Source organism: Lepidochelys kempii, chromosome 12 (assembly GCF_965140265.1).
Source record: "Lepidochelys kempii isolate rLepKem1 chromosome 12, rLepKem1.hap2, whole genome shotgun sequence".
NCBI lineage: Eukaryota > Metazoa > Chordata > Testudines > Cheloniidae > Lepidochelys > Lepidochelys kempii.
This window is the reverse complement of record NC_133267.1, coordinates 1,823,990-1,849,800: the sequence shown is the minus strand read 5'-3', so window position 1 is coordinate 1,849,800 and position 25,811 is coordinate 1,823,990. Positions and strand designations below refer to the sequence as shown.

At 45.9% G+C, this 25,811-nt stretch overlaps 2 protein-coding genes across 5 annotated transcripts in view; one reads left to right on the top strand and one right to left on the bottom strand.

Annotated features, from left to right (window-relative positions):
- Positions 1-25,811, top strand: part of LOC140896496 (uncharacterized) — a 191,129-nt gene that overhangs the window by 24,896 nt on the left and 140,422 nt on the right. The gene's annotated exons all lie outside the window — the stretch shown is intronic.
- Positions 1-25,811, bottom strand: part of GLG1 (golgi glycoprotein 1) — a 177,459-nt gene that overhangs the window by 24,461 nt on the left and 127,187 nt on the right. For all 4 annotated transcript variants that reach the window (XM_073307099.1, XM_073307098.1, XM_073307096.1 and 1 more), the window contains 9 exons: positions 15,062-15,183; positions 14,185-14,286; positions 12,194-12,350; positions 8,762-8,899; positions 7,000-7,086; positions 5,960-6,022; positions 4,556-4,669; positions 2,092-2,180; positions 1,049-1,166 (listed from right to left, as the gene is read on the bottom strand). In XM_073307099.1, coding sequence (XP_073163200.1) covers positions 1,049-1,166; positions 2,092-2,180; positions 4,556-4,669; positions 5,960-6,022; positions 7,000-7,086; positions 8,762-8,899; positions 12,194-12,350; positions 14,185-14,286; positions 15,062-15,183 — 990 coding nt within the window. The remainder of the gene's footprint in view (positions 1-1,048; positions 1,167-2,091; positions 2,181-4,555; positions 4,670-5,959; positions 6,023-6,999; positions 7,087-8,761; positions 8,900-12,193; positions 12,351-14,184; positions 14,287-15,061; positions 15,184-25,811) is intronic.

The following is a 25,811-nucleotide window of genomic DNA, read 5'->3' as shown; positions in this document are numbered from 1 at the left end:
TACAGTCACATCTTACAGCTGGCTGTGGGTTTTAGGGTATGTCTACAACTGCCCACGTGACAGCACGGCCATGGCAACGCTGTGACGTGGGCAGCGTAGTCATGCTTTATTGCCAGGGGAGAGCTCTCTATACCGGTGCTGTCTATACTGGTGCTTTTCAGCGCTAAAACTTCTCCCTTGGGGGGTGGGGGGGTGTTTTTTCACAGCCCTGAATGAATAAAGGTTTAACACTGAAAGTGCCAGTGTAGACACAACCTTAGAGTGAAATTCTATTTTACACCGCTTTACTAAAGCAACTGTTTTGCATTTAATCTGAGGTCACACAGAATACTAACAATGAGTGGGGTTTCCTTTCTTCCTCTAAATGCAGGGTTCCTCTACAGCAGTGAAGATTCCTCTCTTTCCCTCCACACCAGGGTCCAAGACAGCCAACCTCCTTCCGATTGAAGATTAAAGGTCAGAACACTGATGGGAACACATCCTGGTGTGCTCATTAACTGAAGGTGCTGCTCAGTGCTGCAAGGCATTCACTCCCCCCGACCAACAGACTGAGCGTGCTGCCTCTGAGGGTGCTGGGGATGGTCAGTCAGAGCTTCACCATTTACACAAAATAATGTAGGGGGAAAAGTCTTGTGGCTCTATTAATGTAAATACTACCAATGCCAGAGAAGGAGTTAGCCTGCTCTAGAGAGGTTTTAATCCTTGCTCAGCCACTGACTCAATGGGTGGCCTTGGACAAAACTTCATCTCTGTGCCTCAACTTCCTCATGTGTAAAATACAGTTCACACTTTCCTCATGGGGGCTAGAGGGAGTCAGTGGTTGTGTATTAAGAGCTAGATTCAGGCAGCCAGCATCAGAACACTAAGTCATCACTGTGAGTCTGAAAGGCAACTGGGTTTGATGTGTTGCTTTAAAAGTTGTTCCTTTCAGCTCTCCAAGTACAAAGTGGGTTAGCTGTATCTCATGAGCTTAATTCGTTTTCCAAAGTATGCAAGAGAGGAAACTAATATTGAAAAATAGATGCTCAAGAGCCCCATGCATACTTACCATCTCTAGCTCTTCGACGCGCAGCTGTTTGCGGCACTTCAGAGACACCCTCTGCTCCCTGGCATCCTGCAGTGTGTCATTGCGCACTGTAGTGCTTAGACAGATCACCACATCCACCCTGCAGAAAAGGAAACCCGTCCCTATTTATACATATGCCAACTCATTTCTTGGCCTTGTACACCAGGCCAAAGGTTAGCTTTGCACACCATGTCGCCAAGAAGCAAGTAACTTGGTAGCCTACGACACTCAGGAATGCCATGTCAGCACACAGTGCCTGTGCATTTGATCAGAAGGCAGAACTAGCCCAGGCATGATCGGATAAGAGTGTAACTGACTGCAGATTAAAACAGCCAGTGTGAGGATTTCTAATCCCGAATCCAGACTCGGCAGCTTGGTTCTGTACAGGACACTATAAATGCAAGCACAGGGGGACTTGTGTAAAATCCCACTGAAAACCTGGGACTTGTGCTTCAATCATGTAGCTGCTTTTGAAAAACCCACTCTCAATGTCATGGGAATGGTTCTCAAAGTAAGCATATGCGCGCTAGAGAAAGAGTGACTACGCCAGCTACAATATGTTGCATAAGGCAAGAGTAAGCTTGAGCTTGTATTCCAATTCACATTTTTATCATCAATTGTTCGTAGATCATATTAGACGATTAAAACTTTTCTCTTCTGAAGAGAACAAGCCTGCTGGAAATTTGTGGAGCTTCTCCCTTCGTCAGCTAATCAACAGAGTCTCCTACCTCTCAGGAGTAGCATAAGACAATGGACAATGGAAGTCCTTTAAAAGTCTGGAGTGTCTGCCTAGTCTTAAGGCCATTGAACAGAACAGCAAGATTAGAAATTTGCAACTAAGGCGGAAGTAGTATTTTCCTAAAGAGGAAGCTCCTCCATCGTAAACGTTCGCCGCATGCAGTCGAGCAAAGCGGAACAGGAACAGCAATTTTCACTGGGACAGGCTAACACTTCTGGCAACAGAGGCAAAGGAATGTTGTTAGAGGACTTCATTACGTGTTTCTAGTCATTCAGCTGCTACGTACTTTTTTTTGATGTTGGGGCAAAGTTTCAGCACATCCTCCTTGCAAGCCATTTTAAATTTGTATGAGAACCTGAAATCCTTCATTTGAACCTAAGAGAACAAGAAGCAGACAATAAAAGGAGTATATCAAAACAAGTTGAGACAACAGGCTTGCTTAAAACAGCATATTCCATAGCACCTGAATTGCCATGCTCTATTAAGACAGGGCCAATACATTGTGTACCTGATGCAATTCCACTGACCAGAAGCATGGGCGCCCTCTGGCCAATTTCTCCTCTTTACCCTTACCCCCACACCTCAAACAACGTGAACCACAATCTCAAGGCATCCTTACTACAGAAGGAGTCTCAAGGCGTGACAGGTTTGGATGAGCACCTCATAATTTGCCTAACAAAATCTGCGGCAGCCTCAAGCTTTCCTGGGGCAGCTGCCTCTGCTGACTATTCATCACCAAGGCTAAGGTTTTGTCAGGGATATTTTTAGTAAAAGTCACGGATAGGTCATGGGCAAAAAAGAAAAATTCACGGAAGTCACACACAGGTAACAGCTTCCGTGAATTTTTCTTTTACTAAAAATATCCCTGACAGAACGGGGATCAGTGGGTCTCCACACTGCCTGAAGCAGAGCAACTGCACGGAGGCTGCGGGGTACCCCCGCTGCCCACAGTTCCAAGGGTCTGCCGTGGCCAGGAGCAATAAGGGGTCCCCGCCCTGTCCAGGCCCCCATGGGCAGCGCGGGAGCCTGTAGCTCCCAACCACCGCAGGCTGAAGTCACAGAGGTTGCTGGCTGTTCCTCTGAAACGTGACTACATTGTAGCCTTACTCATCACCAGCAACATACTGATCATGATCCATAAACGTCAGAATTGCACTGATGGAGGGTTAAGAAGGTGGCAAGGAAACTGGAGAGCTGACTTTTAACCACCACGAATGCCCAAGAGATATCAGGGACCCAAGTATTCCGCAATTGCAGAATTCACCCAGAATTTAGCTCCAGTATCTCAACTTTCATTGTTTAAAAGGTAAGTTTCTAGCCCTGACAGTTGGGAAGGTCACCTCAAACATGTACGAAGTGCAAGCCACTGCAAAGAGCCTGAAACAACAGCTCAGAGGTGTGAGCGGCCCTATTTCTCTCACCTGGGGCACCCCATGGACTCTGCATACCACAGAATTATTTTTGCTACAGACAGGGAACTGTAGCCAGGGAGCCAGATGTGCAAATTGGGCAGCTAGGCTGCCGAGAGAACAGAATCATAAAATATCAGGGTTCGTAGGGACCTCGGGAGGTCATCTAGTCCAACCCCCTGCTCAAAGCAGGACCAATCCCCTATTTTTGCCCCAGAACCCAAATGGCCCCCTCAAGGATTGAACTCTCAACTCTGGGTTAGCAGGCCAATGCTCAAACCACTGAGCTATCCCTCCCCCACATAGAATCTCAGGGTTGGAAGGGACCTCAGGAGGTCCCTCATCTAGTCCAACCCCCTGCTCAAAGCAGGACCAATCCCCCAATTTTTTTTTTTTTTAAATGCAGAGTAGCACCCAAAGCCTAGGGAGCTGAAAAGAATCACCATAGAAGCTGACTACAAGCTCCCCACTTCCCTGCCATGCACAGAGCAGGACAAAGACATTCTGAATCAGGCTGCTAAAACAACATTGTAACTGCTGAAGACCACGGAGCCGAACCATCTGGAGAACAGAGTGAAAAAATCCATCAATCCATGTTTTCAACCAAGAGCCACAGTTGTGTGGGGATAGGTGTGGGAGGGATGGGAATGCTGGGTATTTCATAGAGACACAATGAATTAATATTGCCATAGAATTTGTTCCTACTGTGCTACAGAATACACCGGGCCCTGCCTCAAAGAGAGACAGGGAAGGGGCATCAATGGAATTAGAACTAACATTCGAAAGTGAAAGTTTATGACTAGATGTACAAATAGTGACATGAAATAAGGGATCAGATTTATGAAGTGAATTCACAACAGCTGGACTGGGTCTTGGATCATGAAGAGGGGCATCATAGAATCATAGAATATCAGGGTTGGAAGGGACCCCAGCCCCCTGCTCGAAGCAGGACCAATTCCCAGTTAAATCATCCCAGCCAGGGCTTTATCAAGCCTGACCTTAAAAACTCCTAAGGAAGGAGATTCCACCACCTCCCTAGGTAACGCATTCCAGTGTTTCACCACCCTCCTAGTGAAAAAGCTTTTCCTAATATGCAACCTAAATCTCCCCCACTGGAACTTGAGACCATTACTACTTGTTCTGTCATCTGCTACCACTGAGAACAGTCTAGAGCCATCCTCTTTGGAACCCCCTTTCAGGTAGTTGAAAGCAGCTATCAAATCCCCCCTCATTCTTCATCCCCCCCTCATTCTGCATGATCAGAAGTCTCCTACCCACCTCTCCCTGGACAAAGTGAGATGTTATAAGGTATACGGTGTGGGGAGGCAGGTAATTGCTCACCAGCTGGAAGTGAGTGACTCCAATGGCGCACTTCTCATTCATCTCCTTCTGGTGCTTGTTCTGAATCAAACATTCCATCAAGTCCCCAGAGTCTATCTGGTTATCTGCCATCTCCTGAAGGAAGGAAGCAGGGACAGGCTGTTACCTCCACTTCAGAAATGGGTTACCCTCTTGAAAACATTCCCATTCCACCATGCTTTTTATAAATCAACCAGGCAATCAAATGACCACTAATAAGAATTCAATGCAGTGAAATTAACAGCTCTTCTATACTTTGAACTTGGGCTCATTATGTGACGCTGTGTGGATTAATTAACATTAATCCTTCTGTAGATACTTAGTCACACATCTGAGAGTGGAATGCTCTCAAAGCAGCATGAACACCCCCCCCCCCCCGGCCAACACCCATGGTAAGAACTTTGTAACTAACAGATGTGAAGCTACCTGCTTATCATAAAGTGTGATTAATCAATACCACAGAGTGATGCAGTAAAGATGAGAAACAGCAAGAGTGTCAGGAAGGGAGCAGAGCCACTGGGGAGTCTGCTATTGTGGAACTGGGGTTCTGACCCAATATAAAACAGTAATATTTTGAATTACAGGGCAATTTCATCTAGAGGTCCTAGCTCCTGTGACAGGGCTTATGATAATAGCAGAAGCCCTGGGTGGAATTAAGAGCCTTGGGATTCAGCTGGCTATTCGATATATAATTCGTCTGACTAACCTGTTTTTTTTAGTTCTGTGAACAATCTGACTATGGTTCAGATGTGTGTATTTATGACACCCCTGTACACACACATGGGCTGAAAACAGTTACCTAGTCCTAGATCATTAAATTATTGTAAGGCAGGGGTCAGCAACCTTTCAGAAGCGGTGTGCCGAGTCTTCATTAATTCACTTTAATTTAAGGTTTTGCGTGCCAGTAATACATGTTAATGTTTTTAGAAGATCCCTTTCTATAAGTCTATAATATGTAACTAAACTATTGTTGTATGTAAAGTAAATAAGGTTTTTAAAATGTTTAAGACGCTTCATTTAAAATTAAATTAAAATGCAGAGCCCCCCAGTCCTGTGGCCAGGACCCGGGCAGTGTGAGTGCCACTGAAATCAGCTTGCGGGCCGCCTTTGGCACACAGGCCATCGGTTCCCTACCCCTGTTGTAAGGCAATATAACCCAAGCTGCAGTTCTGGCATCACATACAGGGCTTGGGTGTTCTCTTAGCTTTTATCCTTAGGCAAAACAAACATGCGGCATACATACATCATTAATTGCATCCGTTTACATTAGCATTCACTCTGATGCCTGGGTCTGGTACTTCCTATTATGCTTGAACAATGAAAATTCTAACCTTTCCAACATCCTCTCATTTCCCTAGGGGTCCCAGACTATCATGAAGAACTTACATGACAGAACGTCTGAATGATGGGCTCACACGCTCTCATCAGCAAGGCTTCAATCTGAATATCCTGCAGAAGAGACATGCAGCATTCAGCTCCCATAACAACTGCACAGCAAACAGCCATAAGGGGAAGGCTCTGTTCATGCATTAAAGGTTCTGAAAATTGTGCTCCAAGTCAAGCTGTCCCCTGAGTTTATGGTATTTTGTTCAGATGAAATCCAGACAGCTTCACCCTTTGGCATTGGTGGTCACGCTGCGTGCTCCAGCCAAGTGTGGGTGAATGCTGGGGGAGCCTTCCAGGTTGTAGGCTTGGAGCAGAACAGCTCTCCATAGAGCTGGAGAAGCCCTTACCACTCAGATAATTAAGCCAGCTCAGTCTCGCTAAGAGGAACTCATTCTAGAGACACTACAGTGATAGGTGCCACACAGCAACCTAGACACCTGGAGATTAGTGGCCATTTTCAGCAAAATGCATTCGAAGCGTGGAAAGGAAACAGCCCCTAGAGCAGAGAGTGTCTTGGATGTAAAGCAGAGCCAATGATTAGATGGAAAGGCACTCAATGAAAACGTGGGCTGCTGCAAGAAGTGGTGCGGTTGACTCCATGGATGATGCTTTTCCCACCACTCACTGCCTAACATTGCCTCCAGCAAAACACTAGGCGGGCGCTGTGTGCTGCTGGAACTGCTTTCAGAGAAGGCCAAAATCTGAGCTCCTGAGCGTATTTTGGTCATTACAGCTCTTGTGTTCCTTTCTGCAAGAGTACAGGTGTTAGCCCCAGTACCCCGGCCACATTCATTGTGGTGCTTGCACTGAGCGCATCTCAAATCCCAGCTGTTATTTCATTTCCCTACAAACACTTGTGCAGTACTGACACAGGACAACTTGCTTCACCTCAAAGATGGCTGCATTTCTGTGGTGGGTTGATGACGTATCAGAAACCCACCACAGAAATGCTATATATATTTTTCCAGGATTGGTATGAGGGCAGCTGGACATGCTCTGTTACAGACTCTTCCCTTTGTGCCAGGCTGCAAACTGCTTACCTCAGACTCCAACTCAGTAAGGTTTCCAACTATGTCTCTGCAATCAACCACTAAGTCATCAAGATGGTCCTGGAGGCATTCAAGTTCCTACAGAGAGACAAGTCATCTTAATATGTGACAAGATACTGAAAATTCAGAGCCCTGTGCCAGAGAAATTATGATACATACAACATCTTAGCAAGTAAAGGATCCCTAATGTTCACTGTGCCCTCCCTCTGCCTGCTTTCTGAGAACTAAACACTGCTTTGGAGAAGTTCCAGTTGTTCAGATCAACTCAAGATTGCAAGAGCAACAAGGTGTTATGCTAGATGAAGGGCCTCAGCTATAGAGTAGCTTGGAGACCAGTCTTGCAGGACTAGTGGATTAGATTATACTAAAATGAACATGCAAAATCTTTAATGTTTCACGTTTCTTGCTCTTTTGGTGCTTGCACTAACCATCCAGTGGCTTCCCTGCTCATTTCCTTAGTAAATTCATAAGTGCTGGGGATGCTGGTCTTGATGCTTTACAGATAGGGTAAGATGAGGCACACAAGAGAAGTGATTTGCACAAGGGGAGACAGCAGCAGAACTCAAACTTCTAACCCCCAACCCTTTACTGTTCTAGATCAAGGTGCCTCCCACAGCCAATGAGCTAAGTGAAAATGATGAAAAATGTTTATTTTGATAGAGGTTTTTTCACCACCCTGAAGACAAGATTTTCATGTTTTCAATGCAGATGGTCTTGAATCCAAGGACAATTCTGAATTTGATATGTTGCATTTTTCTGCTTTAGAGAGAAAATATCTCTGGATGAAAATGAACCTCTGTCCACTCAGTCTTATTTTCTAGTGGAAAAATACTATTTTTTTTTTAAAAAGCTAATCACATTTTGAACATACAAAGTAAGCACCTCTGAATTTTCAAATTTAGTTTAAATGTTTTGCAAAAATCAAGTTACAGACACTATCAGCAGTGACTGGGAATGACCTTAGGATGGAACACCACATGCTGGAATGTTTTGTCTGATGGTTTGCTCTTAGTTTGATAAGTATAACCTTCATACATGGACAAACATCCCAAACTACCAAACAGGGGTGCTGGAACAATTTGTATAGTGGGGGTGCTGAGAATCATTGAACCAAACTGTAAATCCAGTGTATGAGGAAATCATTTCAAGCCAGGGGGTGGGGCGGCACCCCCAGCACCCTTAATTCCAGAACCTATGATACCAAAACCTATCAGTGAGAAACCCTTCAAAAAACGAGTGAGGTGCTCTCTTTCGCATACACTAATTAACAGCTCTCTCCCCAGAGCTATGCCAGAGCACAATGATTTAATATAAAAGAACTATCTGTTGGAGTCTCATTAAAGAGCAGCAGGTGAATTTCACTCTTTTCAAGCACAGGAAGCATGTTAATATTTGCCAAACGGAAATGGGACAAAGTTTATGGGGAAAATAAATGTCAAGTTTGTAACAGGATATTACAAATATGAGTTGAAAAAAAGATACTTGTTATATCAAAGGAGAGCTCATGGTGTTAACTATCACTTCATATTAAGCATTCAGATCTCTTTTACAAAGCGACTTCCAGAGCTGTGTAGTTTCTTCTTCACAGACATTACTACCCATTGTCTTTTTGCCTATTATATATTTTATTTATTAAAGTGCCTGGGAAATTTACAAATTGTAATAAACTATAAGCTATGAACATAAAGAATCAACACCTGCCAGCAACAAAGGGGTTCCTTCGTCCCCATACAAAAAGGCATTTGCACAGTACCTGTCCTGTCTCTGTTTTTTCACTGCACCATTTCCCCAGGTCGATCATGCACTTGTCCTGGAGGGCTGGATCCAGCTTCACATCCATTGCACGCTGGTGAAGGATTCGCTGTACTTCTGCTCTGCACTCTCGTGACAGCTAAATGGGGAGCAGAGAACGGTTTAAAGGGGACAAATGTGCAGCTCTGACCTGCTACATTGCAAACTGATTTGTTCAGTTACTAATAAATGATGTGCCATGGAAAGTGACAAGAAATTTCTCTTCTTCCTAACCTCCAGTGAGAGAGCATCAGCCCCACGATAAGCTTGGCCTCTACCAGCCAGGTGGTCTGAGCTCCAAAGGTATCCTCAATTCTGGCTTTCCTCATTGCTTGGAGAGCATTTTCCCCTAGGGATGGATACTTTGTTCCATGGTCTTTATGGCATGTAGTATTCAGCAATGAACATTTTACTGGAAGCTAACATTCACTTGGCTTTGGAACTAAATACTAGAACAGGCCTCTAAGTTGGCAAACAGGACACCGCTGCATTACACATGAAAAGAGTGTTTCTATTTTTTGAGGACTATGTCTGAATCTGGAGACACTCATAACCCAGTGATGGCATCAGTTTATGAAGGACAGCCCTTATCCTTGCACAGTGTGTCCTGTCACTTCCTTTAGGCGAGTCCTATATTAGCATAACAAGGATGATGATGTCAAGACTGAAATAGAGGCGCAAACTGTGGAAGGGTTCAGGGCTGCAACAGCAGGAGGTGATGCTGGTGAGGACTGGGGGGCTGCAGTGCTGAACTAGCAAGATATGCTGCAACTCAGGTGTGAGATGCATTGGCAGAGTTATATGAGGTCTTAAACCTGGAACAGAATGGAGTATTGAAAGTTACATAGAACACTGTGAGCACCACTTATTGGAAATTAGGTAAATACCAGGTGGTATATTTATATAGGCAAGTATTGTGGGCAAAGTACAGCTCTGATCAGTGGGATCAGTCTTTCATTAACACTGAATTGCGGACACACCTGCTCCCCACATATAAAGAACTTTTCTCCCATAACTGCTACATCATTTGCAGTGGCATGAAATTTCTGTGGTTAGCACTAATGTAAAATGCATTACAACGAAAAGTTCAGCTCATGGCACTAAAAGGCTGAACTGGAAACCATCGAATAAAAAATTCATTCCCTAAAAGGAAGGAACCTTTGATCAATATTTGACCTCCCTATCATAAGACAATTTACATCAGGCTCTAGAGCAGGGGTTCTCAAAATGGGGGTCAGAACCTCACAACCCCATAAGGGGTCATTACATGGGGGGGGTCACAAGCTGTCAGTCTCCACCCGAAACCCCGCTTTGCCTCCAGCATTGCTGTTAAATATATAAAAAAGTGTTTTTAATTTATAAGGGGGGTCGCACTCAGAGGCTTGCTGTGTGAAAGGGGTCACTAGGACAAACGTTTGAGAACCACTGCTCCAGAGAATCATTTCGTAAGCAAGAGTGTTGCATAATCCCACCAAAGATCATAGAATCATAGAATATCAGGGTTGGAAGGGACCCCAGAAGGTCATCTAGTCCAACCCCCTGCTCAAAGCAGGACCAATTCCCAGTTAAATCATCCCAGCCAGGGCTTTGTCAAGCCTGACCTTAAAAACCTCTAAGGAAGGAGATTCTACCACCTCCCTAGGTAACGCATTCCAGTGTTTCACCACCCTCTTAGTGAAAAAGTTTTTCCTAATATCCAATCTAAACCTCCCCCACTGCAACTTGAGACCATTACTCCTCGTTCTGTCATCTGCTACCACTGAGAACAGTCTAGAGCCATCCTCTTTGGAACCCCCTTTCAGGTAGTTGAAAGCAGCTATCAAATCCCCCCTCATTCTTCTCTTCTGCAGGCTAAACAATCCCAGCTCCCTCAGCCTCTCCTCATAACTCATGTGTTCCAGTCCCCTAATCATTTTTGTTGCCCTTCGCTGGACTCTCTCCAATTTATCCACATCCTTCTTGAAGTGTGGGGCCCAAAACTGGACACAGTACTCCAGATGAGGCCTCACCAATGTCGAATAGAGGGGAACGATCACGTCCCTCGATCTGCTCGCTATGCCCCTACTTATACATCCCAAAATGCCATTGGCCTTCTTGGCAACAAGGGCACACTGCTGACTCATATCCAGCTTCTCGTCCACTGTCACCCCTAGGTCCTTTTCCGCAGAACTGCTGCCTAGCCATTCGGTCCCTAGTCTGTAGCTGTGCATTGGGTTCTTCCGTCCTAAGTGCAGGACCCTGCACTTATCCTTATTGAACCTCATCAGATTCCTTTTGGCCCAATCTTCCAATTGGTCTAGGTCCTTCTGTATCCTATCCCTCCCCTCCAGCGTATCTACCACTCCTCCCAGTTTAGTATCATCTGCAAATTTGCTGAGAGTGCAATCCACACCATCCTCCAGATCATTTATGAAGATATTGAATAAAACCGGCCCCAGGACCGACCCTTGGGGCACTCCACTTGATACCGGCTGCCAACTAGACATGGAGCCATTGATCACTACCCGTTGAGCCCGACAATCTAGCCAGCTTTCTACCCACCTTATAGTGCATTCATCCAGCCCATACTTCCTTAACTTGGTGACAAGAATACTATGGGATCACTGGATCTGCATCCTACAGCGCAACCACCAAAGAAGCAAATGGAACTTTGAGCACCAAAATGTTTCCGAGAGGCTCAGTCCCTCAACAAGGCACTAGAGGGCAGCAAACTCAGCACAAGAACCCACTGAACAGCAGTAAAAGGTTTCTGAAAGCACATATCCAAGGAGGAAAGCAGCCGTGCAGTAAGTCAAATCTTTACTGTGCTCTAGTCATAAATTTTACTGGGAAATGCATTATGGTTTCTCCTACCTAGGGTTAAAATAATAGTCTGTGTCACTACAGAGACCTTCTTAATAGATTATGTAAACCAAAGGAAGTTGCTTTGAACAGACTCAGGTCTTAATCTGAGAATATATAGCCTGGTCTTTATGACAGTGGGACTTTTTGTATAAAAGCAGTCTGGCAGCTAAGTGGCTGGAGCACATGGCAGTCTAATGATTTGCTAGATGCCTTTACATAGTGTCTATGCACAGATTTAAACACAGGACTCTTAGGTCTCAAGCTTTGCTGCAACTCCTTGGACAAATGCCTCAAGGTGGCAATTCTGCTGGTAAGACACCACATTTCTCCTCTTTCTACTGAAGTTCTAATATAGACATTAGAGGTATGTCCATGGAGGACACAGCTGGTAAAGATCTTTGCATTGACGCAATAAATATCTGCAGCAACTGCCTTTTCAAACTAGTTTTCAGTAGTACTGACTGTCAATGCAGCATGACTGATAGCTGAACATGCATCCGACTCACAGATCACCAATGAAGAGAATGAAAAGTTAATGTTGAGTGCATACCCTCCTTCCCTGCTCCTCCGTGCGGTAGGCATGCCTGTACAAGCAGGAAAAGACAGCCCCTGTAGGCATCAGGTCACTAGTAGTCTCATTCCAGCCATGGGTATGACAGAGTCGAGAAGCATCTCCCTGACACTTGCGATAAAGGACTGGATCCAATCTGTAGTAGAAAAAAAGGAAGCCAACATCATTACCACAGCACCTTCCACACCCCAGCACCTACCAAATGCTTTATACATTTTTGGATACAGAAACCACAGAAATGCTTATGAAGTGGACAGATCCACTATTGACTGAACACAGCAAAGCATGAGAACTCTATAACCAAACCAACAGGCAGACCGTATAACACTCAATCGGGAATCAAGTCCTTACTCTTGCAACAAATGCTCTGGTATCGCTGGTGTCTACAGGTAGTGCGGATCTTGATTTTATATCTTCTCCCAAAGTGGCCACCTCCAGCAGCACAGTCTCCCATAACATGCAAGGGGATTGCTCTAGTACAGACTCATAAGGAAGTCATGAATGAATCACCCAAATCACTTCCTGACGCACCCCCGTTTTCCCTTAAGACCTCCCATCCCAACGTTGAGGAGGCCTGGCAATGCTTAGTGCAGGAAATCTGAGAAAATCAGCTCCCTGAGGGAGTACGACAGGTGACACAGCAAAGCAGAGTGCACACTAGATTTGCCTAAAGAGAACCTCCAATGCCAGTACCATTATTTCCATTTTGAAATAAGTCTCAGCTTTACAGGAGACAGATTTAGTTCCAGTTAACCACAGTCAGTCCAGATTCGGGAGACAGGGCAAAGTGAAGCCTCATTGTCCCTGCTTTGCACACATGGAATCTGCTCTTGGGAGGAAATGTTTAATTATATTACACCAAAATGAGAGATTGGTACTATGAGCCTCTGGAATGGAAATGTAGTGGCAGAGAGGGTTAGTGGTGAGGTTTATAAATAGCTTCAGGCCTTCATGGCATTTTCAGAAGGACAGGGAGGAGGAGGAGATTTGTAGAGAAAACAGTTCCGCAAACACTTGCTTTTGAGAAGCAATAAGAAAAATAAATCATGCAAGATTTCCATTCTGCCTGCACTCCTCGGGAATTACACTGCAGCTTCATTAGCCAACTCAAGGGACTGGTGGTTATAAACATGAAAGGCCGGGCACCAGCTGTCCACTTAGGATTTGAGTTAGAACGATCTTTGTTCAAACAGCATGAGGGTTAAATACGCATTAGTCAACAGAAGGAAAAATTCTGCAGTTAATCGAGTGGTTTGGTTCAAACAAGTGATTCCCTGCTGGAAGTGCAGGACAGGCAATAAATGCAGCCATCAAGGGAGGTAGGGGAAGGAGGGAAATTAAATGTGTGAGATACTCATCACTGGAGATACTCTGGCCAAATAAAAAGGCAGTGATGCTCTAAAGGGAATTCCACCTAGTCCACATTGGCTGGAAAGACAGGGCTTACAAGGATTTTGGGAGTGAAACAAGTCAGGAATGGAAGCATTCCACGTTCCATAAAAGAATAGGAAACCTCTTACAGAAATAGCGAATCCTCCCTATTCGCTATCCTGAAGAGCAAGATTTTTAAAGGAATACCCACCCATCACTACTGAAGATAATGCCCATCCACTGAGCAAGTAAACTTCATCTGAAAGGCAGGCAATGAACTCCTTATAATTATGCACATGCCTACCCTCCTCTCAAGTCTCAAAGCTCTAAATAAGGACATATAGGTTGGAAAGTTGAACCTCTAGTTCTATATCAACACCAGGCATACGAGGGTGGCCCCACAGCAGATTTGGCTTCCAAGGCACTGGACAGAGAGATGAGAAGCCAAGTCTCCAGGGCATAAACATGCTGGTCATTAGTATAAAGTACCTCCAGCTGAGCAACAGAAAGCAGTGCTGGTGTACAGGGGGTTGCTTATCTGGCACAGCTGATGTGTGCAACAGGAAGAAAAATTAAACCCTCTGTTTAACAATACTCACTTCCAATCACGAGAAATAAAGTACTGGAGCTCCAGGAGCCTGTGTTCACAGTCCTCTACCATTTTCTCAGTGTACAAGTGCTCCATAAGGCAAGACAGAATCCTGGGAATGGAAAGGAAACAGGAGAGAAGAAAATGAGAAAGGCCATGCTGTGGGCCCCCCACGTACACCAGTCATTGTACTGATTCCACTCTATACTCTATGGATCTGCCTTTCCATAGAAAAATTTTGGCTGGTAAGAGTTGTAGGTCACATCATAGAGGTTTCAAACAAACAAAAACAAACCAAACCAAACCATTCTACCTAAAAAAAGGAATAAATCAAAATAGTTACACTCCCATGTGTGCTGTGTTAAATTCCACTGTCTATATGAACTAGACTCAAATGTGTTCACAGTTAAATCGGGCAAAAGCATCATATTTTTATTTATATATAAAAATAAAAAAATTTGGCTCAGAAGAGGGTATAAATAGGACAGTTGTCTCTGCAACATGGATTTCCTTCTTTCATCTTTCGAAAAACCTTCTGATACTTTTTTACTGCATTTCTCTTTAGAAAAATGACACTAGGAAGCTGTGTGTAACAGAAGATAGCACACCAAATGATACAAGCTCAACCTACAACTAATAAAGCTAGACAACCCTGGCTAACGCCATGGCAGTCCTATAACAAAAAAATTCAGCATGATCCACAGCAAGAGCTGCATGCAGATTGCATTCCACTTCCAGCTGCTATATAAATTGCTGGTACATGCTCTTGATTGCTTGGGAGTCTTCATTTTTAGACTGGTTAATATCTCGTTTGGTTACTCAAGTGAGCTCTACTGTTGCTACTGGGCACGTGTAAAGTACAGTGTGACTATGAAAAAGCCACTTACATTGGATCTCCAGATCGTATGTGTTTGCAAGCCGTCTGTATTACTGATTCACAAGCCTCATTCAAAGCTCTGTCAATGCGGTAATCTGCACCAGGGTCAGTCTCTTGAATCAGAGTTTGAAGCTGGAAGAGAGGAATTGGAGACAGAAAAATAGCTTAGCCAGCATGGCAGATCAATGTCAGTGCGCTCCTATCTTCTAATTGGCAATTCCACAATGCTAACTGCCTTGTAACAGACACCACACCTACTTGACAGTTGCTCATTTTAGCAACTGACAATGCAGAATGCTTTAGAGAAGGCAGGTTTTTCACTCACTCCCATTAAAGTTAGATATCCTTTCCCAAGAAAAAGCCCAAATCTGTGCATCTGAGTAAATGGCCTTTAACCGAAACACTTCTCAAAATCAACAGTTTCTAACTGGATAGCAACTGAAGCCTCCGTACAGATTCATAGAATCACAGAATATCAGGGTTGGAAGGGATCTTAGGTCGTCATCTAGTCCAACCCCCTGCTCAAAGCAGGACCAATCCCCAACTAAATCATCCCAGCCAGGGCTTTGTCAAGCCTGACCTTAAAAATATCTAAGGAAGGAGATTCCACCACCTCCCCAGGTAACGCATTCCAGTGTTTCACCACCCTCCTAGTGAAAAAGGTTTTCGTAATATCCAACCTAAACCTCCCCCACTGCAACTTGAGACCATTACTCCTTGTTCTGTCATCAGCTACCACTGAGAACAGTCTAGAGCCATCCTCTTTGGAACCCCTTTCAGGTAGTTGAAAGCAGCTATCAAATCCTCCTCATTCTTCTCTTCCACAGGCTAAACAATCCCAGTTCCCTCAGCCTCTCCTCTTAAGTCATGTGTTCCAGTCCCCTAATCATTTTTGTTGACCTCCACTGGACTCTTTCCAATTTTTCCACATCCTTCTTGTAGTGTGGAGCCCAAAACTGGACACAGTACTCCAGATGAGGCCTCACCAATGTCGAATAGAGGGGAACGATCACGTCCCTCGATCTGCTGGCAAAGCTCCTACTTACACAGCCCAAAATGCCATTGGCCTTCTTGGCAACAAGGGCACACTGTTGACTCATATCCAGCTTCTCGTCCACTGTAACCCCTAGGTCCTTTTCTGCAGAGCTGCTGCTGAGCCATTCGGTCCCTAGTCTGTAGTGGTGCATGGGATTCTTCCGTCTTAAGTGCAGGACTTTGCACTTGTCCTTGTTGAACCTCATCAGATTTCTTTTGGCCCAATCCTCCAATTTGTCTAGGGCCCTCTGTATCCTATCCCTATCCTCCAGTGCATCTACCTCTCCTCCCACTTTAGTGTCATCTGCAAACTTGCTGAGGATGTAATCCACACCATCCTCCAGATCATTTATGAAGATATTGAACAAAACCGGCCCCAGGACCGACCTTGGGGCACTCCGGTTGATACCGGCTGCCAACTAGACATGGAGCCATTGATCACTACCCGTTGAGCCCAACAATCTAGCCAACTTTCTATCCACCTTATAGTCCATTCATCCAGCCCATACCACTTTAACTTGCTGGCAAGAATACTGTGGGAGACAGTGTCAAAAGCTTTGCTAAAGTCAAGGAACACCACATCCACTGCTTTCCTCTCATCCACAGAGCCAGTTATCTCGTCATTCTTAAGTGAACCACAGTAAATAGGAAAAGATCTTACTCCATGGTTCCATGAATTGGGATTTCTCCAGTGCTATTCTGCTTACTGGTTGGAAACAATGAACCACGTGGATGGTGATAGTGGGGTACACCATACACTGTATAAATATTTGACTCAAAGCTCTGTTTATAAAGCAGTGATTTTCCAACTCACTCTAAGAGCTTTTACAGTAAAGATTTGGTTTTCAGCATTTACAAGAGGTCACCCATTAATCTGCTGGGTGATGGATAGGGCCCTACCAAATTCATGGTTCACTTTGGTCAATTTCATAGCCACAGGGTCTTAAAATTGGCCAATTTCACAATTGCAGATGTTTACAGTGTTGTAACCATGGGGGTCCTGATCCAAAAGGGGATTGTGTGGTGTCCCAAAGCTGTTGTAGAAGGGCTGCAGGATTACTATACTTGCTTCCGTGCTGCCTTCAGAGCCCAACTTGGAGCTCAGGCAAGAGCTGTGGGAAGCGAAAACCCAGAGTATAGGTCCCTGAGCCTGGGCTCTAGCCCTGGGGGGTGGCAGCCCCCAGCCCAGGGTCCAAAGCCCGGGCAGAAGTGTGGGGGGCGGGGGGAAAGTGCCCCAAGCCCCGGCAGGAGCCACTGGGGGGAGGGGGAGGAGGGGAGCAGCAGCTCCGAGCTCTGGCAGGAGCTGCAGGCAGTGGCAGCAGCCCCCAGCTCAAGTGCCCCAAGCCTAGGCAGGAGCTGCAGGGGGTGGAAGTCCGGATCCCAGCTCTGGGGCTGCTGCAGCACAGAAGTGAGGGTGGTACATGTGGGAGGTGGGTCTGATCTTCCTCCGATAACAGTTGTACAAGGGAAGGACAAGTCCTGTCTGTCCCCAGCCCGGCTGATTTCAGGGAGATCAGATTTCATGGGGGAGGGTTTATTTCATGGTCCGTGACATGTTTTTCACTGCCATGAAATTGGTAGGGCCCTAATGATGGAACTTGAAACTCTCCAATTGTAGTATATAAGCCAAGAGACAAAATATATATTTGGGGCTTCTAGTCTTAGATATACAAGTTAGAAAGCATTAGTCCACCTGTCTAGTCTTGAAGGGTTAAACCAAATTAACTTACCTGATATTTGGTGAATTTAAACTGGAATAGACAGATAGACTTCAAGTGTAACCATTTCAACATGTATTTAATCAATCTATTTAATGACAGTGGCAGAAATGATCAATTCTCAACCTTTGACCAGACTAGCCTGGCCCCACAAGATGGGGACAAAACATGGTCTAGTGGCTAAAGCACAGCCCTGAGTCAGGAGATATGGGCTCTGTTATCAGCTCTACAACACAGTTCCTCTCCAGATGGCCCTTTGTTATGCTACTGCATAGGTGGTTTAGTTTACGATATATTTACTGATGTACAGCCCTGTAACCTGACCGTGACAGGACCTGACAACAAGCATTTGGTTCAAGTCAAGTGCAAAAATAACCTGACCCTCTTAGGGTGGGATCTCTTCCTCCTGTCCCTGGGATCGACAGCGTGCCAAGGAGTTACAGTACCTTTTGCTCTATGGAATGCACACAGCGCAGAAGGGGGCAGCAGCTGGCAGGAATGTGGCACATGCAGCTGCTGCACCAATGATGCCGACTCAGGTTTGGGAGGGAAAGGTTGGAAAATAGCATGACCCTTTCCAAGCTTAAAAATTAGGCCAGAGCAGACCTCTGTACTGAAGAGAAAATTTGGGAAACTTCTAATTTCCTGCAGGTGAACGAGCCTCTGATAGTGTGGCTGATGTGATTAGGCCCTATGATGGTGTCCCCTGAATAGATATGTGGACACAGTTGACAATGGGCTTTGTTACAAGGATAGGTTCCTGGGTTAGTGGTTCTGTCGTGTGGTGTGTGGTTGCTGGTGAGTATTTGCTTCAGGTTGGGGGGCTGTCTGTAAGCAAGGACTGGCCTGTCTCCCAAGATCTGTGAGAGTGATGGGTCATCCTTCAGGATAGGTTGTAGATCCTTGATGATGCGTTGGAGAGGTTTTAGTTGGGGGCCTAATCACATCAGCCACACTATCAGAGGATCGTTCACCTGCACATCTACCAATGTGATATATGCCATCATGTGCCAGCAATGCCCCTCTGCCATGTACATTGGTCAAACTGGACAGTCTCTACATAAAAGAATAAATGGACACAAATCAGACGTCAAGAATTGTAACATTCAAAAACCAGTTGGAGAACACTTCAATCTCTTTGGTCACTCGATTACAGACCTAAAAGTGGTAATTCTTCAACAAAAAATCTTCAAAAACAGACTCCAATGAGAGACTGCTGAATTGGAATTAATTTGCAAACTGGATACAATTAACTCAGGCTTGAATAGAGACTGGGAGTGGATGTGTCATTACACAAAGTAAAACTATTTCCCCATGTTTATTCCACCCCCAACTGTTCCTCAGACGTTCTTGTCAACTGCTGGAAATGGCCCACCTTGATTATCACTATAAAAGGTCCCGTCCCCCCCGCTCTCCTGCTGGTAATATCTCACCTTAACTGATCACTCTCGTTACAGTGTGTATGGTAACACCCATTGTTTCATGTTCTCTATGTATATAAATCTCCCCACTGTATTTTCCACTGCATGCATCTGATGAAGTGAGCTGTAGCTCATGAAAGCTTATGCTCAAATAAATGTGTTAGTCTCTAAGGTGCCACAAGTACTCCTTTTCTTTTCACTGTACTAGAGGAATTCCCATGCCCTTCCTCCTCTCCTCCCCCCCAGTGACATTGCATATGTAAGGCATTAAGAATGTTTCAGGCCAGTTATCTATATAAGATTTCAGGATTGTTACTCTGAAGTCTAGAATGTTTGTTGAGTTGGCGTGAAGCGATGGAAACAGCTATGAGCATGGCTGAAAGCTCTTTTTATTCAGAATATCAGCAGGTTCTATCATGACTGGGATAGGGTCTGTTACCATCCAATTTTAAGTTCTCAGCCATTTTCAGTTTTATGAATTACACCCATGCAACAGCAAGGCATGTATCTATGGCACGCCAAGGGTCCTAGACAACTATAATATCAGAGGTAACCCAGCCAATTACCACACTTACTCTACAACTAATTTGCATGCAACCATTTCATTGGTTATATGAAGGATACTACATAGATGGTGGATTACTTGGCTCAACTCCTCTGTGGGGCTTGAAAGCTTGTCTCTCTCACCAATGGAAGTTGTCCAATTAAAGATATTACCTCACCCACCTTGTCTCTCTACAATTCTTCAAAGACACCCACACAACATAACCAGCACCCACAACACCACCAAACACACCCAGTCTCTCACTGAAGCACAGCCCCTTATTCATCATCTGCACAAATCCACACAAATTTCCCAGTACAACACAACCCACATATAAATCAACGCAACTCTTCCAGCTCACCACACAGATTCACCCACCTTCACTCATTTACATGAAGCCACAGCTCATCTCCAAGTTTGATTGTCGCTAGGTTCATGGCCTGTTACCATCCAATTTTTAAATTTTCAGCCAGTTTTGGCTTTAAAAAAAACAAAACCCACGATTTAACGAATTACACTCCTGCAACAGCACAGGATTTCAGCTATTACTTTTCATATTAAAAGGATCATAAAATAGTTTTCTAAATCAAAATGTTTCACTTTTTCATCACTCCAACATACTCACAAGTGAAGATTAAATAGTTGTCTGGGTCAGAGCGTATCAAGTCAGCATACAGACAAGATATTCTTCCTTATGTCTCTGTGTGCAGGATGCTAACTCTGGCTGTTAGCAAGTGGAAGAAGCCAATTTCAACACATATTGGGTGAGGTGGAGCAGAAGAGATGTCTTGAATTACCACACTGCTGTCTGCTTAGGTCTTGTTTCCATATTAGACACTCTAGCTTTTCACTTGCTGTGATACTCAACAGTCCACATGCCCTCCTTAGAAGACTGTACTTTCAAGTTTTAAGATGATCCATATGTTCCTGTTACATGTCATAATTGGAATCAAACTCACTTTGCTCACTCTGAATTGCAAAGGTCACAATTCACTCTGTATGGTTGTTTTCAAGAGCAAAGCTGTAGGGCAGTGACTTAAAGGACACTGGGAACCTCCCATTTATGATGAGAGTCACATGTTCCCATAAAGGAGAAGTTTGTTCTCTCCCCTTTAGCAGTTAAGCTCTATTATAAATTTATCAGAGCACTGAGAATAAAGTCAGTTCTCCCACATGTTAACATACAGGCCTTTAACTACCAGAAAGGCATTGTCAAAAGCACAGTAAAACCAGAACCATAATTATATTTTCTTCATTTATTCAGGTGGCGTGATTTATAATAGCAATGACTTCTGAGCCAGGCATTTCCTGGCAGTTAAATTATAAGGATATTGTCAATTTGAAATTTAGGCATTTAAAGAAACCTGAATTAAAAGCAGTAGTGGGTACTATATCTGTTCCTGAGTCCCTTTTGCCTGTTTGTGGTTACTGCTTTCTCTCTCTATTTTTAAAGCTCTGTCCCACATGGTGCTGTGTGAAATATCTGCACAGAGAAGAAAAAACTAATCGCACAGGGAAAACCATGAAACTCTGTGCAGCAGAAATTTCTGTAAGTCAGCTGAAAAAATTAATACTTCAGTTATAACATTCTATTACACAAAACAAGGGCAGTTAATCAGTTCTTTTGAAAAAGTTTACACTGGTGTGCCTGTGAAATTCCTCAATGCCTCTACCCAGAGGTTATTACAATAGGACTTTCAACACTCCCCAATCTCCTTCGCTAATGAAAGCAATGGTTTAATCTGCCCAGTTGACTTTAAAGCATGCTGACCAGGCTGGGCAAAAGATATGCTGTTTCCATTGATGTTTGTTTGCCTGCAATCCCCAGTGGTGAGACTTCTCAGCAGCACTTCAGAAGGGGCTACATTGCTTTAAAGTTTCACTATTACTTAAAATGTTGTTTTGGGAGCTGTTCCAGGGGCCCCAATTCAGATTTTTAACCAAGTGCAAAACGTCAAAGCAGCCCAGCCAGCTGCCATGGCAACAGGAAAGAGGGGGAGGGAATGATTTGGTGAGAGGTGGTGAACACGAAAAAGCATTCCTAAAACTCTCCTCTACCCCACACTAGACTAGCCCTTGAGTCCATCTGCTCTTCAGCAGCACTTTATAATTCCTTGGTTCTGCTCAATTTTTATTCTCTGTCATAGCTGAATTAGGAGCTGATTGACTCACAATTAGCTTCATCAGAATTTGAGAGCAGAATGACTGCTCCGCCCATAACTGTTGCTGGAAGGGATGACATGCTCATGGGGATAATAAGAGAAGAGGGGCCCAAAGAAAAGTGAGGCCAGAAAAGGTGATGAGAGTAAGAGAAATCATTTGTCAACAGCAGCTCCTGTTCTGACTGTACTGACTCACCAGAGCGATGCTGTACGGGTCACATACTCATCCATTTGGCCTCAGACCCTTTCCAGGAAACAGCTAGCTGTTAAGAGGGCATATACATATATCCCTTGAGATCTACAACCTCCACTCTAATGGAGAAGAAACTTTTAGACATCTTCCCCGCTCTAACTGTGCCTCTGTTCCTTTCTGCCCCCAAGAGCTTTGTTTGTAGCTCTGAAGCATAAGGGTGGGGGGCTGCCTCTCTTTCATGAGATCGCCTCTACAGCAGGGGTGGGCAAACTTTTTGGCCCAAGGGTCACATCTGGATATGGAAATTGTATGGTGGGCCATGAATGCTCATGAAATTGGGGTTGGGGTGTGGGAAGGGGTGAGGGCTCTGTCTACAGGTGCGGGCTCTGGGGTGGGACTGTGGATGAGAGGTTTGGGGGTAGGAGGGTTCTCCGGGCTCAGACTGAAGGGTTCGGAGGGCAGGAGGGGGATCAGGGCTGGGGCAGAGGGTTGAGGCGCTGGGGGATGGCTCAGGGGTACAGTCTCTGGGTGGCGCTTACTTCAAGTGACTCCCAGAAGCGGCAGCATGTCCCCACTCTGGCTCCTACACAGAGGCTTGGCCAGTCGGCTCTGTTGCATGCTGCCCCATGCTGCCCTGCACCTGCAGCTCCCATTGGTCGTGATTCCTGGCTAATGGGAGCTGTGGGGGCAATGCTTGGGGTGGGGGCAGTGTGCAGAGCAGAGTCCCCGGCTGCCCCTACTCGTAGGAGCTGGAGTGGGGACATGCCGCTGCTTCTGGGAGCCGCATGGAGCAGCCCCCGACCCTGATCTCCAGCTGGAGCACCAGAGCAGGGCAAGCCCCAGACCCTGCTCCACAGCGGGAGCTTGAGGATTGGATTGAAATGGCTCACGGTCCAGATGCAGCCCGCAGTTGCCCATGCCTGCTTTACAGAGACAACAAGAGTAGCTAGCAGTTCTTTCCTTAAGAAGGTGGGGTGAGGAGCCCTGTTAAACAGTGACAGAGGTACTGCCCTCCCAAAACCAGTATCTGTCCTTGATATAGGGCTGACTATAGTAATCTGAGATGGTGGAACCAGAACTCCATAGCCCTATGGATTTCAGGGAAGGACACACTGCTGCCATATGCCAGTAAAGCTTCCATCCTCCTGGTTGGATGAACTTACAAAATTTTACATAATTTTGGTTAGTAACAGTGTGAAACACTAGGATCTGACAATGCTCACACAAGAAGGCAAAAGTTTATAACGCCTTTAAAAACTGTTTCGGAGGCTGGACAAATGCCATGGTTCCTTTTGCAAGGACATGGCTGGCAGAAACATGACCTAAGTCATAGCCAGGGACAGCCTTAACACCAGACTAGAATCCAAGAATGAACACAATCAGGATCTAGACCTTTCTAACTTTAAGCCAACCCTTTAAACTACATCTGTCTGGTAGCATAACACCTCCTAGTGGAAGATTTTCAAGACAAACAGGACTGTCTTTATCTCCTCAAACAAGGAGAAGACAAGATATCCTTCCTGTGAGAGGGTCACTCCCCTTACGCAAGAGCCCCTGTCAGCTGGGTGTGTCTGCACTGCACCTCTCTGCTTTGCTTGCGGTGACCCCTGCTGGCAGTTAAACTTCTCAGGTGGGTCTTCAGTGACTCAGCCCTCTGGCCAAGTCACACACCGTCTGCATACGCACCAACAAAACAGACCCCTTACAGGGTAGTTCACCAGGGCCTGCCACAGTACCCTCTGTAAAGTCTCTGCCCGTAGCCCTATCTCTGGGCTCAGTCCTCAACCAGTCCAGCAGGGCCTATTGCAGCACCCTGATTCAAACAGTCTCTCAGCCCCTTCTGGGCACTCTCTCAAACTGTCCCTGCTCTGGTTTGGAGCAGTGCTCCCAGGGCTTCCTCCCTGGAGCCTTCGCCTACTGCCCCAGCTCTCCAGATGAGTCACTCGTTACAGTTCAATCCCCTTCTGGGGTGGTATCAAGAGTCCCACAAATGCTGACCTCTCTCTCAGGGTCTTCAGCTCCTTCCTGGGCTACTTCCCTTCTCAGGGCTTAAGCCACTTCCGTAGCGGCTGGCTGGGGGGGACACAGGCCTGCCCCCTAATCTGGGTTTCAACTCAGCAACCCTATAAGCAGCCGCCACCTGCTGTGTCCCTTTAATCGCTGTGTTACCACGGGCCACTTCCCCGTGGACCCACTACTTTCATCTTTATCTCAGGGCTGAAGTCTGAGTCCCTGCAGTCAGCAAGGAACATCTTCCTTGATCCCCTGGCTCCAATCAGCAACCGAATCTGCTCACTCCAGCAGCTCTTTTATATGAACCTGCTGGACTCTGATTGGCTGCTCCCTGCAGCATCTTCTGATTTGCTGCTTCCCCAGAGCTCCTCTTGGCAACCTGGAGGACTCGCCTCTTCTGCTCTTTCCTGGGGTGTGGTGTGGTAAGGCCAAGAGGTCTCCAGCAGGGGGCCTCAGGGTCTGGTACACCCCCTTCATGCTTCCATAGAAGCTTGTTAGCAGTGCTGTCAAATGAAGAAACTTGTAAGTAAACAACCAGCTGTTCTGCTGGGACAATAAATCTGGACTCTGAGGTAAATAGGCAGATGAACTTTGGAAGGGCCAGCTCTGTTAGGACCAGACCAAAGTGACTAAGGTTCTGACTATTCTGTTGATTCTTCCTCAGTATTCTGGGGATGAGAACAAACAGAGATGGCCATTGGAGCCCTTTTCCCCAGTGTGAACGAAGGAGGTCTGATATGCATGGTGGGTCTTTACCTGCACTGAAGCAGATGTTCTGCTTTGTAACAAACTAGTCAATGTATGGATGACCGCAGCCTGACAAATATCAGTCATGACACTGCACAGATGACTGAATGCAAGACGATCCAGATTTTTTCTAATCAAGCTATCGACTGAAAAGTTTAATCCCTGCAAAGTGCATAGCAGACTGATTGCCTCCTAACACAGCAGGGGTGACTAACCCCTGTCCATGTAGATCAGGGATGGGCAAACTTTCTGGCCTGAGGGCCACATCGGGGTGCGGGCCTTCCTCCTTGTATGGAAGGCCGGGTAGGGAATGCTATGTCCCCCAAACAGCCTGGTCCCCGCCCCCTATTCACCCCCTCCCACTTCCCATCCCCTGACTGGAACCCCCTGCCCCAAACTGCCCCCCTCCTGGGATCCCACCCCCTATCCAACCCCCTCCCCCCCCCGTACCCTGACTGCCCCGACCTATCCACATCCCCACCTCGACAAGCCCCTCAGGACTCCCACGCTCTATCCAACCCCCCCGTTCCCCAACCCCTGACCGCCCCCCGGAACCGCCCCCAACCAACCCCTGGGACCCGCTACCCAACCTCCCCACCTCTGTGTGAGCTGCTGCCGCCCCCTTACCATGCCGCTCAGAGCGGCAGGAGCTTGCAGCCCCGCTACCTGCGTGGCAGCATAGCTGCAGCGGAGGGGGGATAGAAGGGGAGGGGCCGGGGGCAAGCCTCCCCGGCTGGGAGCTCAAGGGCCGGGCAGGACGGTCCCATGGGCCAGATGTGGCCCACGGGCCATAGTTTGCCCACCTCTGATGTAGGTAATACATTGTGACCATATTGTCTGAAAATCTGCACCAGTTGCCCTCTGGTCTGTGGGAGAAAATGTGTGAGAGGGAGCCTAACGGCTTTCAGCTCTAGCAAGCTTGTAAAT